The 20,053-nt window shown below is 41.9% G+C and overlaps 1 protein-coding gene across 2 annotated transcripts in view; it reads left to right on the top strand.

Moving 5' to 3' along the window:
* The first annotated feature begins 14,726 nt into the window (after nt 1-14,726).
* Nucleotides 14,727-20,053, top strand: part of ZC4H2 (zinc finger C4H2-type containing) — a 79,417-nt gene continuing 74,090 nt past the window's right edge. For both annotated transcript variants that reach the window (XM_088833911.1, XM_055393533.2), the window contains exon 1: nt 14,727-14,879. In XM_088833911.1, the coding sequence (XP_088690037.1) occupies nt 14,827-14,879 (53 nt within the window). In that variant the 5' untranslated portion in view covers nt 14,727-14,826. The remainder of the gene's footprint in view (nt 14,880-20,053) is intronic.

Raw genomic sequence — 20,053 nt, 5'->3', positions numbered from 1 at the left:
GAGACATGAGTTCAATCCCTGAGTTGGGAAGATCCCCTGGAGGAGGGCATGGCAACCAACTCCAGTATTCTTGCCTGGAGAATCCCAAGGACAGAGGAGCCTGGCGGGTAAGAGTCCATAGGGTCACAAAGAGATGGACATGACTGAAGAGACTTAGCGACAGACAAATTTAATTCAAATGATCATTATATCTAGTAATGTGGGAAAGAAAAACTCAGAAAAAATTAATAGTTCTCATAGTCAAAAAACGAGTCTGAAATACAGTATTTGTGTTCAATCTAAAAAATGACAGAATGCTCTCGGTTCATTTACAAAGCAAACCATTCAACACCACAGAAATCCAAGTCTGTGCCCCAGCCACTAATGCTGAGAAGCTGAAGTTGAATGGTTCTATGAAAATGTACAAGACCTTCTAGAACTGACACCAAAAAGAAGTCGTTTTCATCATGGGGAATTGGAATGCAAAAGTAGGAAGTCAAGATATCTGGAGTAACAGGCAAGTTTGGACTTGGAGTACAAAATGAAGCAGGGCAAATGCTAACAGAATTTTACCAAGAGAACTCACTGGTGATAGCAAACACTCTTTTCCAACAACACAAGACACAACTCCACAGATGGTCAAAATCAAAATTAGATTGATTACATTCTTTGCAGCTGAAGATGGAGAAGCTCTATCCACACAGCAAAAACAAAACTGGGTGCTTAATGTGGCTCAGATTATAAGTTCCTTATTGCAAAATTCAGGCTTAAATTGAAGAAAGTAGTGGAAATCACTAGAAAATTCAGGTATGACCTAAATCAAATCCCTTATGACTATACAGTGGAGGTTACAAATAGATTCAAGGGATTAGATCTGATAGAGTGCCTGAAGAACTATGGATGGAGTTTCCTACCCCTGTACATGAGGCAGGGACCAAAACCATCCCAAAGAAAAAGAAATGCAAGAAGGCAAAGTAATTGTCTGAGGATCCTTTACAAATATCTTAGAAAAGAAGAGAAGTGAAAGGCAAGGCAGAAAGGGAAAGATATACACAATTGAATGCTTCCAGAGATTAGCAAGGAGAGATTTTTTTTAAAAAGACTTAAGTGATTCATGGGGTCGCAGAGAGTTGGACACGACTGAGCGACTGAACTGAACTGAACTGAAGTAAACAATGCAAAGAAATAGAGTAAAACAACAGAATGGGAAAGACTAGAGATGTCTTCAAGATAACTGGAGATACCAAGGGAACATTTCATGCAAGGATGGGCATGATAAAGGATAGAAATGGCAAGTAAGTACCTAACAGAAGCAGAACAAATTAAGAAGAAAAGGCAAGAATACACAGAAAAACTATATAAAAAAATCTTAATGACCCAGATAACCATGATGGTGTGGTCACTCACCTAGAGCCAGAAATCCTGGAGTGTGAAGTCAAGTGGGCCTTAGGAAGCATCACTATAAACAAAGCTAGGGGAAGTGATAAAATTCCAGCTGAGCTATTTCAATCCTGATATATGGTTCTGTTAAAGTGCTGCACTCAGTATGTCAACAAATTTGGAAAACTCAGCAGTGGCCACAAGACTGGAAAAGGTCAGTTTTCATCCCAATCCCAAAAAAAGGCAATGCAAAAGAATGTTCAAATTACCATACAATTGTGCTCATTTTACATGCTAGGAAGGTAATGCTCAAAATCCTTCAAGCTAGGCATCAACAGTACATGAACTGAGAACTCCCAGATGTTCAAGCTGGGTTTAGAAAAGGCATAGGAAACAGAGCTCAAATTGCCAACATTTGTTGCATCATAGAGAAAGCAAAGGGATTCCAGAAAAACGTCTACTTCTATTTCACTGACTGCTGCTGCTGCCAAGTCATTTAAGTCCTGTCCAACTTTGCATGACCCCACAGACGGCAGCCCACGAGGTTCCCCCATCCCTGGGATTCTCCAGGCAAGAACACTGGAGTGGGTTGCCATTTCCTTCTTCAATGCATGAAAGTGAAAAGTGAAAGTGAAGTCACTCAGTCATGTCCAACTCTTCGTGACCCCATGGACTGCAGCCTACCAGGCTCTTCCATCCATGGGAATTTCCAGGCAAGAGTACTGGAGTGGGTTGTCATTACCTTCTCCGATTTCATTGCCTATGCTAAAACTTTTGACTATGTTGATCACAACAAACTGAGGAAAATTCTTAAAGAGATGGGGATACCAGATCACCTCACCTGCCTCCTGAGAAACCTGTATGGAGGTCAAGGAACAACAGTTAGAACTGGACATGGAATAATGGAGTAGTTCAAAATTGGGAAAAGAGAACATCAAAGCTGTATATTGTCACCCTGTTTATTTAACTTAAATGCAGAGTACATCAAGCAAAATCTTGGGCTGAAGGAATCACAAGCTGGAATCCAGATTACTGGGAGAAATATCAAGAATCTCAGATATGCAGATGATACTACTTTAATGGCAGTAAGCAAAGAAAACTAAAGAGCCTCTTGATGAGAGTGGAAAACCTGGCTTAAAACTCAGCATTCAAAAAACCAAGACCATGGCATCCAGTCCCATCACTTCATGGCAAATAGAAGGAGAAAAATTGGAAGCAGTGACAGATTTTATTTTCTTGTGCTCCAAAATCACTGCAGATGGTGACTGCAGCCATGGAAGTAAAAGATTTTTGCTCCTTAGAAATAAAGCTGTGACAATCCTAGACAGTGTGTTAAAAGCAGAGAGATTACTTTGCTGACATAAATGTCCATATAATTAAAGCTATATTTTTTCCAGTAGTCATGTATGCATCTGAAAGTTGGACCATAGCGAAGTCTGACTGCAGAAGAATTGATGTTTTGGAACTGGGCTGCTGAAGAAGACTTTTGAAAGCCCCTTGGACTGCAAGGAGATCAAAACAGTCAATCCAAAGGAAATCAACTGAATATTCATTGGAAGGGCTGTTTCTGAAGCTGAAGCTCCAATACTTTGGCCACCTGATACACAGAGCCGACGCTTTGGAAAGACCCTGATAATGAGAAGAATTGAGGGCAGGAGGAGAAGGGGACGATACAGGATGAGATGGTTTGATGGCATCAATGACTCAATGGATATGAGTTTGAGAAAACTCTGGGAGATAGTAAAGGACAGAGGAGCCTGACATACTACAGCCCATGGGATTGCAAAGAGTTGGACACAACTTAGGGACTGAAAAACAACAACTATAGTTTGTGAAATTGAGCATCGTTTCAAGTGCTTTTTAACTATCTGTATGGTTCCAAATCGGAGAAGGCAATGGCAATCCACTCCAGTACTGTTGCCTAGAAAATCCCATGGATGGAGGAGCCTGGTAGGCTGCAGTCCATGGGGTCGCTAAGGGTCGGACACGACTGAGCGACTTCACTTTCACTTTTCACTTTCACACATTGGAGAAGGAAATGGCAACCCACTCCACTGTTTTTGCCTGGAGAATCCCAGGGACGGGGGAGCCTGGTGGGCTTCCATCTATGGGGTCACACAGAGTCGGACACGACTGAAGTGACTTAGCAGCAGCAGCAGCATGGTTCCAAATAGGAAAAGGAGTAAGTCAAGGCTGTATATTGTCACCTTGCTTATTTAACTTATATGCAGAGTACATCATGAGGAACACTGGGCTGGAAGAAGCACAAGCTGGGATCAAGATTGCTGGGAGAAATATCAATAACTTCAGGCATGCAGATGACACCACCCTTATGGCAGAAAGTGAAGAGGAACTCAAAAGCCTCTTGATGAAAGTGAAACAGGAGAGTGAAAAGGTTGGCTTGAAGCTCAACATTCAGAAAACAAAGACATGGCATCTGGTCCCATCACTTCATGGGAAATAGATGGAAAAACAGTGGAAACAGTGTCAGACTTTATTTTTGGGGGCTCCAAAATCACTTCCGATGCTGATTGCAGCCATGAAATTAAAAGATGCTTACTCTTTGGAAGGAAAGTTATGACCAACCTTGATAGTATATTCAAAAGCAGAGACATTACTTTGCCAACAAAGGTCCGTCTCGTCAAGGCTATGGTTTTTCCCGTGGTCACGTATGGACATGAGAGTTGGACTGTGAAGAAAGCTGATCGCCAAAGAATTGATGCTTTTGAACTGTGGTGTTGGAGAAGACTCTTGAGAGTCCCTTGGACTGCAAGGAGATACAACCAGTCTATTCTAAAGGAGATCAATCCTGGGTGTTCATTGGAAGGACTGATGTTATAGCTGAAACTGCAATACTTTGGCCACCTCATGCGATGAGTTGACTCACTGGAAAAGACTCTGATGCTGGGAAAGGTTGGGGGCAGGAGGAGAAGGGGACAACAGAGAATGAGATGGCTGGATGGCATCACCGACTCTGTGGACATGAGTTTGAGTGAACTCTGGGAGTTGGTGATGGACAGGGAGACCTGGCGTGCTGTGATTCATGGGGTCGCAGAGAGTCGGACACGACTGAGTGACTGAACTGAACTGAACTGGACTGATGTCTTCTTTGGAGAAATGGCTATTGATGTCTTCCACCCATTTTTTTTCATTTGGTTGTGTGTTTTTTGAAATTGAGCTGCATGAACTGTTTCTATGTTTTGAAGATTAATCCCTTGTCAGTTGCTTCATTTGTAAATATTTTCTACCATTGTTAGGTTTGTCTTTTCATTTTGTTTGTGGCTTCTTTTGCTGTGCAAAAGCTTTTAAGTTTATTTAGAATCCATTTGGTTAGTTTTGTTTTTATGTTCATTACTCTATGAGATGGATCAAAAAGATTTTGCTATGATTTATGTCAATGACTATTCTGTCTATATTTCCCTCTAAGAATTTTATAGTGTCCAGTCTTACATTTAGGTCTGTAATCCATTTTTATTTTATTTTTGTATATCATGTAAGGGTGTTTTCTAATTTCATTCTTTTACATGTAGCTGTCCAGTTTTCACAGCACCACTTATTTAAGAGACTGTCTTTTCTCCACTGTATATTCTTGCCTCCATTGTCAGATACTAAGTGACCATAAGTGCATGGGTTTATCTCTGGACTTTCTATCCTCTCTCATTGGTATGTTTCTGCTTTTGTGCCAGTACCATATTGCCTTGATTACCATAACTTGGTAGCATAGTCTGAAGGCAGGGACCCTGATTTCTCCACTTCTGTTTTTCTTTCTCAAGTTGCCTTGGGTGCTTCCCTGGTGGCTTAGTGGTAAATAATCCACCTGTCAATGCTGGAGACTTGAATTTGATCCCTGGTCTGGGAAGATTCCGCATGCCTTGTAGCAACTAAGCCTGTGCACCACAACTATTGAGCCTATGCTCTAGAACTCAGGAGTAACAACTACTGAACCCATGTGCCAGGACTACTGAAACCCTTATCCTCTAGAGCCTATGATCCCATGGTCCACAACAAAATAAGACATTGCAATGAGAAGCCTGTGCACGGCAACTAGAGAAAAGCCAGCATAGCAATGAAGATCAGCACACACACACACACACACACACAAAGATTGTTTTGGCTATTCGGGGTCTTTGTGTTTCCATACAGATTGTAAAAATTTTTGCTCTAATTTTGTGGGAAAAATGCCATTAGTAATTTGATAGAGACTGCACTGAATCTGAAAACTGCTTTGGGTAGTATAGTCATTTTCAAAATATTTATTCTTCCAGTCCAAGAGCATGGTATGTCTCTCCATCTGTTTGTGTTGTCTTTGGTTTCTTTCATCAGTATCCTATAGTTTTCTAAGTGCATGTCTTTTAGGGAGGCTTATTCTACGGTATTTTATTCTTTTTGGTATGATAGTAAATGGAATTGTTTCCTTAATTTTTCTTTCTGATCTTTCATTATTGGTGTAGAGGAATGAAAGAGATTTCTTTGTATTAATTTTGTATCCCACAAATTTGCCAACTCCGCCAGCTCGGGCGGCGTAGACATGAGAGACGCCAGCTCCAGTGCAACTGATCAAGAGTAGAAGCATGGCCGAGAAGAGCTACCCCACGTCCAAGGTAAGGTATAGGAACTGCGCTTAGCTGGAACAGCTGTGAAGAGATATTCCACAACCAAGGTAAGAGAAACCCAAATAAGTTGGTAGGTATTGCGAGGGGGCATCAGAGGGCAGACACACTGAAATCAGAATCAAAGTAAACTAGCAGATCTGATCACAAGGACCACCGTCCTGTCTAACTCAATGAAACTAAGCCATGCCGTGTGGGGCCTCCCAAGACGGACAGGTCATGGTGGAGAGGTCTGACAGAATGTGGTCCTCTGGAGAAGGGAATGGCAAACCACATCAGTATACTTGCCTTGAGAACCCCATGAACAGTATCAAAAGGCAAAATGATAGGATACTGAAGGAGGAAATCCCGAGGTTGGTAGGTGCCCAGTATGCTATTGGAGATCAGTGGAGAAATAACTCCAGAAAGAATGAAGGGATGGAACCAAAGCAAAACCAATACCCAGTTGTGGATGTGACTGGTGATAGAAGGAAGATCCGATGCTGTAAAGAGCAATACGGCATAGGAACCTAGAATGTTAGGTCCATGAATCAAGGCAAATTGGAAGTGGTCAAACAGGAGATGGCAAGAGTGAACGTAGACATTCTAGGAATCAGTGAACTAAAATGGACTGGGAAGGGTGAATTTAACTCAGATGACCATTATATCTACTACTGTGGGCAGGAATCCCTTAGAAGAAATGGAGTAGCTATCATGGTCAACAAAAGAGCCCAAAATGCAGTACTTGGAGGCAATCTTAAAAACGACAGGATGATTTCTGTTCGTTTCCAATGCAAACCATTCAATATTACAGTAATCTAAGCCTATGCCCCAACCAGTAATGCTGAAGAAGACGAAGTTGAACGGTTTTATGAAGACCTACAAACCTTTTACAACTAACACCCAAAAACGATGTCCTTTTCATTATAGGGGACTGGAATGCAAAAGTAGGAAGTCAAGAAACACCTGGAGTAACAGGCAAATTTGGCCTTGGAGCACTAAATGAAGCAGGGCAAAGGCTAATAGTGTTTTGTCAAGAGAACGCACTGGGCATAGAAAACACCCTCTTCCAACACCACAAGAGAAGACACTACACATGGACATCACCAGATGGTCAACACAGAAATCAGATTGATTATATTCTTTGCAGCCAAAGATGGAGAAGCTCTATACAGTTAGCAAAAACAAGACCAGGAGCTGACTGTGGCTCAGATCATGAACTTCTTATTGCCAAATTCAGAATGAAATTGAAGAAAGTAGGGAAAACCACTAGACCATTCAGATATGACCTAAATCAAATTCCTTATGATTATACAGTGGAAGTTAGAAATAGATTTAAGGGACTAGATCTGATAGATAGTCCTGATGAACTATGGACAGAGGTTCGTGACATTGTAAAGGAGACAGGGACCAAGACCATCCCCATGGAAAAGAAATGCAAAAAAGCAAAACGGCTATCTGAAGAGGCCTTACAAATAGCTGTGAAAGGAAGAGAAGTGAAAAGCAAAGGAGAAAAGGAAAGATATAAGCATCTGAATGCAGAGTTCCAAAGAAGAGCAAGGAGAGATAAGAAAGCCTTCCTCAGTGATCAATGCAAGGAAATATAGGAAAACAACAGAATGGGAAAGACTAGAGATCTCTTCAAGAAAATTAGAGATATCAAGGGAACATTTCATGCAAAGATGGGCTCGATAAATGTCAGAAATTGTATGGACCTAACAGAAGCAGAAAATATTAAGAAGAGGTGGCAAGAATACACAGAAGAACTATACAAAAAAGATCTTCATGACCAAGATAATCACGAAGGCGTGATCACTCACCTGGAGCCAGACATCTTGGAATATGAAGTCAAGTGGGCCTTAGAGAGCATCACTATGAACAAAGCTAGTGGAGGTGATGGAATTCCAACTGAGCTATTTCAAATTCTGAAAGATGATGCTGTGAAAGTGCTGCACTCCATATGCCAGCAAATTTGGAAAACTCAGCAATGGCCACAGGACTGGAAAATGTCAGTCTTCATTCCAATCCCAGATAAAGGCAATGCCAAAGAATGCTCAAACTACCGCACAATTGCACTCATCTCACACGCTAGTAAAGTCATGCTCAAAATTCTCCAAGCCAGGCTTCAGCAATATGTGAACCATGAAGTCCCAGATGTTCAAGCAGGTTTTAGAAAAGGCAGAGGCACCAGAGATCAAATTGCCAACATCTGCTGGATCATGAAAAAAGCAAGAGAGTTTCAGAAAAACATCTATGCCTGCTTCATTGACTATGCCAAAGCCTTTGACTGTGTGGCTTAAAATAAACTGGAAAATTCTGAAAGAGATGGGAATCCCAGACCACCTGACCTGCCTCTTGAGAAACCTGTATGCAGGTCAGGAAGCAACAGTTAGAACTGGACATGGAACAACAGACTGGTTCCAAAGAGGAAAAGGAGTAGGTCAAGGTTGTATATTGTCACCCTGCTTATTTAACTTATATGCAGAGTACACCATGAGGAATGCTGAGCTGGAAGAACCACAAGCTGGAATCAAGATTGCTGGGAGAAATATCAATAACTTCAGACATGCAGATGACACCACCCTTATGGCAGAAAGTGAAGAGGAACTCAAAGGTCTCTTGATGAAAGTGAAAGAGGAGAGTACAAAGGTTGGCTTGAAGCTCAACATCAGAAAACAAGGATCATGGCATCTGGTCCCATCACTTCATGGGAAATAGATAGGGAAACAGTGGAAACAGTGTCAGATTTTATTTTGAGGGGGGGGGGCTCCAAAAGCACTGCAGATGCTGATTGCAGCCATGAAATTAAAAGATGCTTACTCCCTGGAAGGAAAGTTATGACCAACCTAGATAGCATATTAAAAAGCAGAGACATTACTTTGCCAACCAAGGTCCGTCTAGTCAAGGCTATGGTTTTTCCCGCGGTCATGTATGGATGTGAGAGTTGGCCTGTGAAGAAAGCTGATCGCTGAAGAATTGATGCTTTTGAACTGTGGTGCTGGAAAAGACTCTTGAGAGTCGCTTGGACTGCAAGGAGATCCAACCAGTCCATTCTAAAGGAGATCAATCCTGGGTGTTCATTAGAAGGACTGATGCTGAAGCGAAACTCCAATACTTTGGCCACCTCATGCGACGAGTTGACTCACTGGAAAAGACTCTGATGCTGGGAGTGATTGGGGGTGTAAGGAGACGGAGACGATAGAGAATGAGATGGCTGGATGGCATCACTGACTCGATGGACATGAGTTTGAGTGAACTCCGGGAGTTGGTGATGGACAGGGAGGCCTGTCGTGCTGTCATTCATTGGGTCATAAAGAGTCAGACACGACTCAGCAACTGAACTGAACTGAGTCGTTTTCTGGTGGTCTTTTTAAGATTTTCTATGTATGTGGTGTGCTTCATTGCTCAGTTGTGTCCAACTCTTTGAGACTCCATGGACTGTGACCCACTAGGTTCCTCTGTCCTTGGGATTCTCCAGGCAAGAATACTGGAGTGGGTTGCCATGCCCTCCTTCAGGGGAATCTTCCCAATCCAGGGATAAAATCCAGTTCTCCTGCATTGCAGGCAGATTCTTTACCATCTGAGCCACCAGGGAAGCCGTTTCTATGCAACAGTTTCTATGAATATTTCTATGAAGCATTCTATGTAATGGTTTCTATGAAAACGTGTAGTTTTCATGTAAACTGAAACCAGTCACAGTTTTACTTTTTTTCCAACTTGGATTCCTTTTATTTCTTTTTCTCCCCTGATTGCCATGGCTCAGACATCCAAAACTATGGTGAATAATAGTGCAAGAATAGACATGCTTGTATTCTTCCTGATCATAGAGGGAATGGTTTCAGTTTTTCACCATTGAGAATGATGTTTGCTGTGTGTTTTTTCATATATGGCTTTCACTATGTTGAGTTAGTTTCCCTCTATGCTCACTTTCTGGAGAGTTTTTATCATAAATGGGTATTCAGTTCAGTTCAGCCACTCAGTCATTTCCGCCTCTTTTTGACTCCATGAACCGCAGCACACCAGGACTCCCTGTCCATCATCCATTCCTGGAGTCTACCCAAACCTATGTCCACTGAGTCAGTGATGCCATCCAACCATCTCATCCTCTGTCATCCCCTCTCCTCCTGCCCTCGATCTTTCCCAGCATCAGGGACTTTTCAAATGAGCCAGCTCTTCGCATAAGGTGGCCAAAGTATTAGAGTTTCAGTTTCAATATCAGTCCTTCCAATGAACACCGAGGACTGATCTCGTTTAGGGTGGACTGGTTGGATCTCCTTGCAGTCCAAGGGACTCTCAAGAGTCTTCTCCAACACCACAGTTCAAAAGCATCAATTCTTCAGTCCTCAGCTTTGTTTATAGTCCAACTCTCACATCCATACATGACTACAGGAAAAACCACAGCCTTGACTAGAGAGACCTTCGTTGGTAAAGTAATGTCTCTGCTTTTTAATATGCTGTCTAGGTTGGTCATAACTTTCCTTCCAAGGAGTAAGGGTCTTCCAATTTCATGGCAATCACTGTCTGCAGTGATTTTGGAGCCCAGAAAAATAAAGTCAACCACTGTTTCCCCATCTATTTCCCATGAAGTGATGGGACCGGATTCCACTATCTTAGTTTTCTGAATGTTGAGCTTTAAGCCAACTTTTTCACTCTCCACTTTCACTTTCATCACGAGGCTCTTTAATTCTTCTTCCCTTTCTGTCATAAGGGTGGTGTCATCTGCATATCTGAGGTTATTGATATTTAAATTATATGCAGAGTACATAATGAGAAACGCTAGGCTGGAGGAAGCACAAGCTGGAATCAAGATTGCTGGGAGAAATGGGTGTTGAAATTTATGAAAAGATTTTTCTATATCTATTGAGATGATATTTCCCTGTTAGCTCAGTTGGTAAAGAATCCACTCGCAATGGAGTAGAACACAGTTTGATTCCTGGGTTGGTAAGATCTGCTGGAGAAGGGATACACTACCCACTCCAGTACCCTTGGGCTTCCCTTGTGGCTCAGCTGGTAAAGAATCCACCTGTAATGCAGGAGACCCGGGTTCCATCCCTGGGTTGGGAAGGTCCCCTGGAGAAGGGAAAAGCTACCCACTCCAGTATTCTGGTCTGGAGAATTCCATGGACTGTATAGTCCATGAAGTCACAGAGAGTTGGACATAACTGAGCGACTTTAACTTATATTTATTGAGATGATTATATGGTTTTTATTCTTCAGTTTATTAATATGGTGTATCACATTGACTAATTTGTGTATATTGAAGAATTCTTGTATCCCTGTGATAAATATCTTGATCATGGTGTATTATTCTTTTAATATGTTGTTATATTTTGTTGGCTAGTATTTTTTTTTGAGGAGTTTTATATCTATGTTTATCAGTGATATTGGCCTATAATTTTCTTTTTTGTCATATCTTTGTGTGTGTTTGGTTTCAGGGTGGTGGTGGCCTCCTAGAATGAGCTTCAGAGTGTTCCTCCCTCTGAAATTTTTTTTCAGCACTTTTTGAAAATTAATTCAGATTGAAAGCTGTTGTTGCACCTCTGCCTCCTCTCTTAGTTCAGTTCATTATTGAAACAAAGGGAAAGATATATGAACTCAAACATTCTGGTCTCCACTATTTAAATCTCGATCTGTTCCCTGAAAATATCAGGTTAAGAAGAAACTGGCTGGCTTCCCCTTTGCTATTTCCTTGTATTTTAATAATATTCATCCCAACATATCCTGCCTCCTTACCTGTTTCTTAGCAATAAGGACAAGGTTGATCCTGATAGAACTATGGCATTTATTTCTACTACCTCAAATCAATCAATATTTTCTAAGAAAATAACACATTATAACTCACTTCTAGCACAGCTCTAAAATATTCTTTCATCCATTAAAGGGCTTTTTAATCAACTGAGAGTAATTGAACAGTAATTGAACACTTCTTACTATAAGGCTAACAGATTGTCTTGAAGATAATGTGTTAAGTGCTACTTCAGGAGATAGAGCCGAAGGTAAGGTTTCTTTCTATTATCTTCTCTTTATCTGTAACATTTTCCTTCCTCTCACAACTAGCTTGGGTTTCATAGCATTCAGCAAGGAGCAGGTGAGACACATGTTGATAAAGAGGCTAAGAAACCAAGACAAATCCATGACAGCTGCAACACTTATGAACCCTTTCCTTAGTTGGATACCTTAACTATTACAAATAGCACAAAGCTTCTTCTAAGCTCCAAGTGCTCAAGCCCCCTTTACCTAGAGTAACTGTCATCTAACTTTGATGTTCTTGGGTTGCAAAGATGGAACATATTTGGTCTTCTGCAGGCTCCCTGTATTGGAGTGTACTATTTAGCTGAAGTAACAGAGCCATTTGGATTCTGTGGGGGCACAGCAGCTTGATACATCCAGTATGGGACTATGGAAAGAGCACAAGTCCCTGAGTCAAGGCTTATATTTCTTTGTCAGACAGGCTGGGTTACCATGGATAAGTCCATTGCCTCTCTTGTCCTGGTTCTTTGTGAAATAGGGTTTTGGTGAGGCTTGAAAGAAACTGGCCAAATTTCTTTGAAAATCATAGTGTAAAGGTATTAACACATTAATTGAAACATACAAAGCCATATCTAGACCCTTGCCAGACATGTGAAAATAGCATGAGATAACGATTCTAGAAGGAAGTGGACGACAGAAGGAGAGAAATATTTTAAAACCTCAGAGGCCATTCCTAAATAAGTTCCCCAAAACCCCTATACACATCCTCCATTTCTCTTCAAATCAGAGTTAATTATAAAGCAATTTTTTACATAAATATATACATTTAAGATCCCATTTTACTTTTGTTCTTCATATTTTTTCATAGATATTCCAAAGTCCCCTGGTTCAACCTGTTCCCAGGCTCTAGCTTTGTAACTTACTTTGTCATTTAAGTAAGTCATTTTTTTCCAGAGTCATTTTTTTTTTCCTTGTAAAAAGGGGTAAATCTACTCATCACCTTCACAGTGATTGAGAGGATGAAATGAGGGAATATACATACAGCTCTTAGCATAGTATCAGATACATTCCAGGAACTTACATGGCCTTGTTCCCTTCCCCCTCCTCTTATAGAACAGGACTGCAGCCTTGGCTTTGGACTATAAGGTACAGTAGTAGCTCAGACCCACAGTCTTTGTGAGCAACCAACTTAATAGTCTTAAGATGCTTTCTAGTGGTACTACAAGACAGGGATCCTCAAGACCACCAGGAAATTTTTTGGCTGGATACCAGGGAGAATTTCCTGGTTGTAAAGTTATTATGTCTAGGATCCAAAGAAGATCAGGGATTCAATTATTTCTCTAGAGAACTCTTAAACTCAGTATGGATATCCAGAATGTCCTGAGACTCATGTCCCACTATTCTCCAGCTCCCCAGTACAGCAAGCCTTGTATTTAGCACCATCTGGGAATGATCTCATTGAGTACTCACAACAAGCCTTTGAGGTGTGGCTTCGTAGGTCCATTTTTCAGATGAGGAAACTGACGCCCAGAAAAAGAAACGGCAAGATCAATTAGAAAGAACTCCAGCTTACTTTTAGTTGGAAGTGAGTCAAAATCCTTTATTTGTCCAAAACCCAACTCTCTGGGCGTGTCCATCCTCTCTGAACAACTACCTCTTGTTACATGCGCTCATCTCCCCCAAATCATTCACCTCTTTGCCTCTAGAGTCACTTCCCTAAGACATCCACTCCTGTGTTTTGAAACATAAAATAACTTGGTATTATTTAACACACTGAATAAATGTGTGACATATATGTGCCTATATGATTAAATCCAAACTCAAGTTTGGATTTAAAGGCATTTCACAACCTGGTTCCAACCTAGCTTTTCCAGGTACATCTCCCCACTTCTCTTTCCCTCCTCTGCACTCCATATATTTATAAACCTTGCATTTCAGACACCTTGGCCTACTTGCCCTTTCCTTTCTGTATGTGTTGTACCCTGTCCTGGAAAGTCAGTCCTCCTCAATGGACTGGAAAATTCTCAGTTACCTTTGGAGACCTATTTACATCTTCTCTGCTCAGATTACACTTTATCCATTTCTGTATTATGACAGCACAATGCACTTTAATTAATGGGCTATTTTTCATACTCTCCTGCTCCTCAAAGGCAAGGACTTGCTTTTATTTATTGTTGCCTCACCCCGGTGCCAACCCCAGTATCCACCCAGTACTGTCCCCAGTACCTCCTTTGTTGACTGGCAAAGTCTGAACTCAGTAACTAGAATGGATGGAGGGCAGGAAGGAAGGAGGTCACCGCCTCCCCATCCTTCAGCTATAGCAGCTGCTCCCTCCTTCCTTCGCCTCTTCTTCACTTCCACTACATCTCCATCTGAATGCCAAAGCCAGTAGTTCCCAGACGGCTGCCAGAACACTCAATCTCTCAGAAGCAATGTTACTTGAAGAGTTTCTCTCCAGTCCCAGTGTCCACTAATGAGCGACACCTGGCACGCTTTTGTTAGCGTGAGGGGCCCCTGCGGGATGTGAGTATGTCTCTCATCTGTTCAGTGGCCTTCTGTGGTATTTCTTCCTCATTTTTTTCCGCGCACCGCCCAAAGGAATATCACTATTGTTTTGTACTCCTGGCAAACTTTGACACAATCATCGGTGACAAATTGACTTAAAGTGCGGCTGCAGGAAGAGAAACAGGAATGTCTCGCTTGGCCTTCTGGGAGTTGTAGTCCTGCAGGCCCCTGCGTTGCCTGGCTGGTCCCGAAGCTGTGGACTACAGCTCCCAGGCCTTCTCCACGTCCCTACCGCACAGGCTCAGAGCCTCCTGCCGAGAGGAGGTGGTTACATTGTGTCTATTGTATCCCTTGGTTTGTGTGTTTGTGTATTTCTCAGCACGTGAAGTTGAGAGTGAAAAGCATGGCAGATGAGCAGGAAATCATGTGCAAATTGGAAAGCATTAAAGAGATCAGGTAAGTGCAACATTGCAGTGCCCCCCAAGTCCCCCTCCGAAGCTCCACAAATCCCTCACTACCGGAGAGGGCTATTACCTACGGAAAGTATCTATTGTTGGGCTACTTGCGGAGAGGGACGGGAGAGGATCCCATTCACTATGGAATTCAAGGATGGGAAAGAGGCAGGGGAGAGTCAGAACTGAGACTAGCAGAGAGAGAGAGGCAGAGAAACAGACTAACCGAGAGGGATCTCTTGTCAGATGTGTTTGAGAAAGCCAGATTGAGACACACAGTGTGTGTGGGGGAAAGGGGGGTGGCGGTGTGTGTGTGTGTGTGGGTATGTGTGTGTGCGCGCGTGTGTATGTGTGGCGGGGATGGCAGGAGTGTTGGTCCCAAGACAGCTTTATTCTTCTAGGGTGGGAGTTAGGGGTATGGCATTCTTGGACCCATTATTCTCTAAAGTGTTGATTGGCTCCAAGGTGTATTTGGCTCCTTGCTCTTTATGAATCTAGATTCTTTTCAGTCTTCTGTTCAACTTCAGGACCTCGAGCTCTGCTGAGCCTTTTAAGAGCAGAGTCCAACGCATCAGGGGCTGGTGGCAGCAGCTGGGGATAAGGAGGAATCTTATGCAAGGCCCTCACTGAGAGGACAGAGAGCACTCCCTCTTGTGTATTTTTTGCTTTCACTCACCGCTTTCTTCCTCTTCTACCAGGTGCTCGGGGAGGGGAGAGGGGCGGGAGTGGTGGAGACTGGGGAGGCAGTTTCCACTTACTGGAAGTTGCTCTCAGGACCCAGAGGTGATGGGTTGATGGGTGTGTTGGCAAAGTGGGTGTTGCCTACATCCCCTCCCCTGTCTCTCCAGGAGTGGCATTGGCTAGAGGATGATACTGTCCTTGCTCAGAACATAATAACTTTGGTTGAGTGAACTGCCTAGGCCAACACTGGGCCTTCCTTCCTCTGCTCTTCTCTGCCAAGACCCCTTGTCCCCCACCTACCCATCTCTGCCTCGGCTTCCACCCTTCTTCTAAGGGTGACTTGAATCGAGCAGTCTCTCTTTAATGTTTTTTTAGAAACCTGAAGAAAAATGGGGGAGAATATCAAGTGTGTCCCTTTAAGAAATAAGGGTTTGATCAAGAGATTTAACCCTTGGCGTGAATGCCTTAGATGAGATTCACACGTGATGATGGTGGTGGGGAAGCACTTTGTCTTTGTTGTCCTTTGCAGGGACTATATCTCTACCTCTTCTGGAGAGTAAAAGGAAGGGAACTATTATTTACCAAGCCGATTGACCTACACTCTGCAAGAATCATGAAACTTCCTACACTTCCTTTACAACTGGGAAAATGGAAGCTCAGAAAATTTAAGTAACTTTTCCAGAACCAAACCATTTGAAAATACCAGATTTTGACAGAAACCCAGTCCATTTGTGTGCAGAGGCTCTGGGCTTCCAACTCTATGTCATGGAGGGTCTAGTAAAAGGTAGAGAGGGGGCATGTGTTGCATTTTCTTTTCTGCAAAATGATCAGGATATAGGGAGTGAGACACCTTGTTGCAGGTAAAGGTCAACTCTCATAATAACAATGTAGTTAATAATAGACTTATTTTTAACAGACTTTAAAAGAATCCTACCCAACCCCAAGAAAATGAACAGTTGGAAGCAAGGAAAAGTGACCCATCTTAGTAGAGACCAAATGGAGAGGCATGACTTCCACTCTCACCAGTGGTAAACCTGGCATTCCTACCACTACTAGCTGGGATAGGATCCTAGGAGGCCCATAGAGAGGCCATAACTCTCATCCCCAACCAGCAATAGCAAAGAGCCCCTCCTCAACTTGGATGTCAATCAGAGACCCAGTGGATAACCTGGACTTATGCTGCCCCTCTTCCCTGCAAAAGTAGCATGTCAGAGAAGGCCTGCAAAAACCAAAGTATTAAAAGAGATCTGGAGTGTCCAAATTTAATTGAAAAAAAAATCACTTGACATACCAAGATTATCCATTTCAGTGGCAAGAGAAAGTAAACAGATGCTAGCATTGAGATCGGAGAAGGTGATGGCACCCCACTCCAGTACTCTTGCCTGGGAAATCCCATGGGTGGAGCAGCCTGGTAGGCTGCAGTCCATGGGGTCTCTAAAAGTCAGACACGACTGAGCGACTTCACTGTCACTTTTCACTTTCATGCATTGGAGAAGGAAATGGCAACCCACTCCAGTGTTCTTGCCTGGAGAATCCCAGGGGCAGGGGAGCCTGGTGGGCTGCCGTCTATGGGGTCGCACAGAGTCGGACATGACTGAAGCAACTTAGCAGCAGCAGCAGCAGCAGCAGCATTGAGATGGCACAGAGGTTAGAATTATCCGATAAGGATTTTAAAGTAGCCATCATAAAAATGCTTCAGGGAGCAAATGCATCACACTTGCAACAAATGATAAAATAGACAATCTCAGCATTTAAATAGAAAGTCTCAACAAAGAAATGTAAAGTGCAAAGAAAACCAATGGAAGTTTGAAAACTGGAAAAAAAAAAGACTTAAAAACTCAATGAAGAGGCTCAACAGCAAGATGGAGAAGACAGAGGAAAGAATCAGACAAATTAAACATAAAACAAAGAAATAACCCAATCTGAACAACAGAAGGAAATTAAATGCAAAAAAAAAAAAAAAGCAAAGAAGGAATTGAACAGAGCCAGAACCTCCAGACCTGTGGCATTATAACGAAGGATCTAACATTCATGTCAACAGAATCTCGGAGAAGAGAAGTAAAGCAGGGCCAGAAAAGTACTTGAAGAAGCAGTGGCTTAAAACTTCCCCAAATGAGCAAAGGACATAAACCTCCAGATCCAAGAAACTGAGCAAATATCATTAGGAAAGACCCAAAGAAATTCATACCAAGACACAATTCAACAAGTAAACTTTCTGAAAACAAAAGCAGAGAAAAGATCTAGGAAGCAGCCAAAGAAATAATATTTTATATATACCTTATCGACTAAAAAATGGCACAACATGAGAGTTATGAGTTAAGTTTTATTTGGGGAAATATGATTACTTCACCCCTGGAGACAGCACCTCATATAGCTCTGAGAAACTGCTCCAAAGAGGTAGGGGGAAAAGACAGTATACATGTGATTTTGGTAAAGGAGAGAGTACATGCCATCAAGCACATATTTTTTGTAGAAAGTTTTTGCTGGTCTCATGAAGCTTTTGCTAGTCACGAGAAACAATTGTTGACCATGAAGGAGTTTTGGGCTTTTCTAAATATGAGGAGATACAAGAATCGGGCTCATAAAATCAGCTCCTGAGAGTATCTAACTATCTGAAGACCTGTCCTGCCAGTTTCCTAGAACACAAAATGCCTCATTTCTGCTCTCTACCCTGAACTCCTTCAGAGGGTGTTAGAGGTTAGCAGCTGCAGCAACACATGATTTAATCCTTGTAGAGTTAGATGGCAAGCACCAATAGGAAGGGCCAATTTGTGGTTGACAGGGCCCCTTCATGGTTATAAATTCAGCCATACTTTGGAAGGCATTTCATGACTATTTTGTCACACATTGCTAGGAAGGTTCATTCTCAGGTCTCAAGAAGATTTTTCAGGCAGGCCACTCAATGTGCTGTTACTGGACTAGGTCTTATCAACAGTAATCAAAGGTCTCTGGACTAACTTGTCTTAGTTAAGCTGTTACAGTCCTGGAAAATTTCCCCTTTTTGTATCTTCCCATATATAGAATTACATTATTATAATTGTTAATCACATACAGAATATTTGATCAACAGCTTCAATTTACCTAGTCATCATTATTTTCATTGGAGGTTCAGTCACACATTTGGTCAAACAAGAAGCAATAATCTTGTAGAACAGGCAAAGTACAAATAACATAACTAGCAATATTATTAAAGTCATAAGTAAGAAGCCAGGAACTTCCATTAGGTGCAGCCCCCTGTATCCTCAGATCTTCTTACTTATTCTTATCCTGTACCAAACTTTACCTTTCAGGGAAATTATATATTTTCACTGTCTATATGGCTCCCAATCCAATTTCCTAGTGTCACTAGGCTGCTTATCCTTAGCATAATTTAATTGTTCTCAAGATAAAGCAGGGTGGGGGGGATTGCTTAAATCTTAAATGACCACAATCTGGTGTTAACCACATAAATCCATCCCATAATTGTGGGAAGTTTTATTCCTTGGCTGAATTTTTGCTTGTTGCTCTGACTGAGCTTGAGCAATGACCAGGGTCAGAGCAGGCATTATTAATTGACCAGTTGAGAAGAGCTCACCTAGCAATATCAAGAGTAGACTGAACAGGGCAGAAATAAAGTTTTTTAAGGGGCATCCAATTAGAGTCTTGGAGTGGAGAAATACACCAAGATAATCTGGAAGTACTAGACACAGGTAATTTGCCACAACCCAACAATTGGATTGACCTTTAAAATAAGCATAGGATTGTGTCCATGGTAGAAAAACATTTGATTTATGTGCAGAGGTCTAAGAAATCAAGTAAACATATAATTATCATATGAATCAGGTCTAGAATCTTGTGTAAGCTGTCTACTTTTGATGTCTTTTTCTCATCCTGGTAGTGTCCTGTGTTTTAACATTGTTTTAAGGTGAGCTTGAGATCAGCAGTCCTCTCTATAGAACAGTCTGGTGTAGGGGCCTTTAGAAGTGGGAATTAATCCAAGAGTCATTTTCCCTTCAGTTTTCACTGTGCATTAGCTAGTTAAGAGTACCTGATTAAAAGCCCTTTCATCCAGGTTGGAGATAGTCCTTTAAATTGTATATTTTCCAGCATGCAGGTTGTGAGGCAGCTGATCTTCATCCAAAGATTACTGCTCTCCATCCTGAAGTCCTTCAGGGGGTGTTGTAGGTCAGTCGCTGCAGGAGCACATGATTTAATCCTTGTAGAGGTAGATGGCAAGCACCCATGAAAAGTGCCAACTTGTGGTTGACAACCTTAAAGGGAAAAAAAAGAAAATCAGCAGATTCCTCATCAGAAAGTGATGAGGCCCTAGCATGAAGTAGCACATTTTTCAAGTGCTGAAGAAAAAAGAATCAACCAAGAATCCTATGTTCAGTGATAATAATCTTCAGGAATAAAGGGATATTCAAGATACTCTTAGATGAAAGGAAACAGGGAATTTATCAGTAGGATGTCTATCTTATAAGCAGGACTAAAGTAAATCTTAAAAGAAATGTTAAA

This window comes from Moschus berezovskii, chromosome X (genome assembly GCF_049115385.1).
Source record: "Moschus berezovskii isolate FMDL1 chromosome X, NW_MosBer_1.0, whole genome shotgun sequence".
Lineage (NCBI taxonomy): Eukaryota > Metazoa > Chordata > Mammalia > Artiodactyla > Moschidae > Moschus > Moschus berezovskii.
The sequence above is the reverse complement of the archived record's forward strand: the minus strand, read 5'-3'. Positions and strand labels throughout refer to the sequence as shown.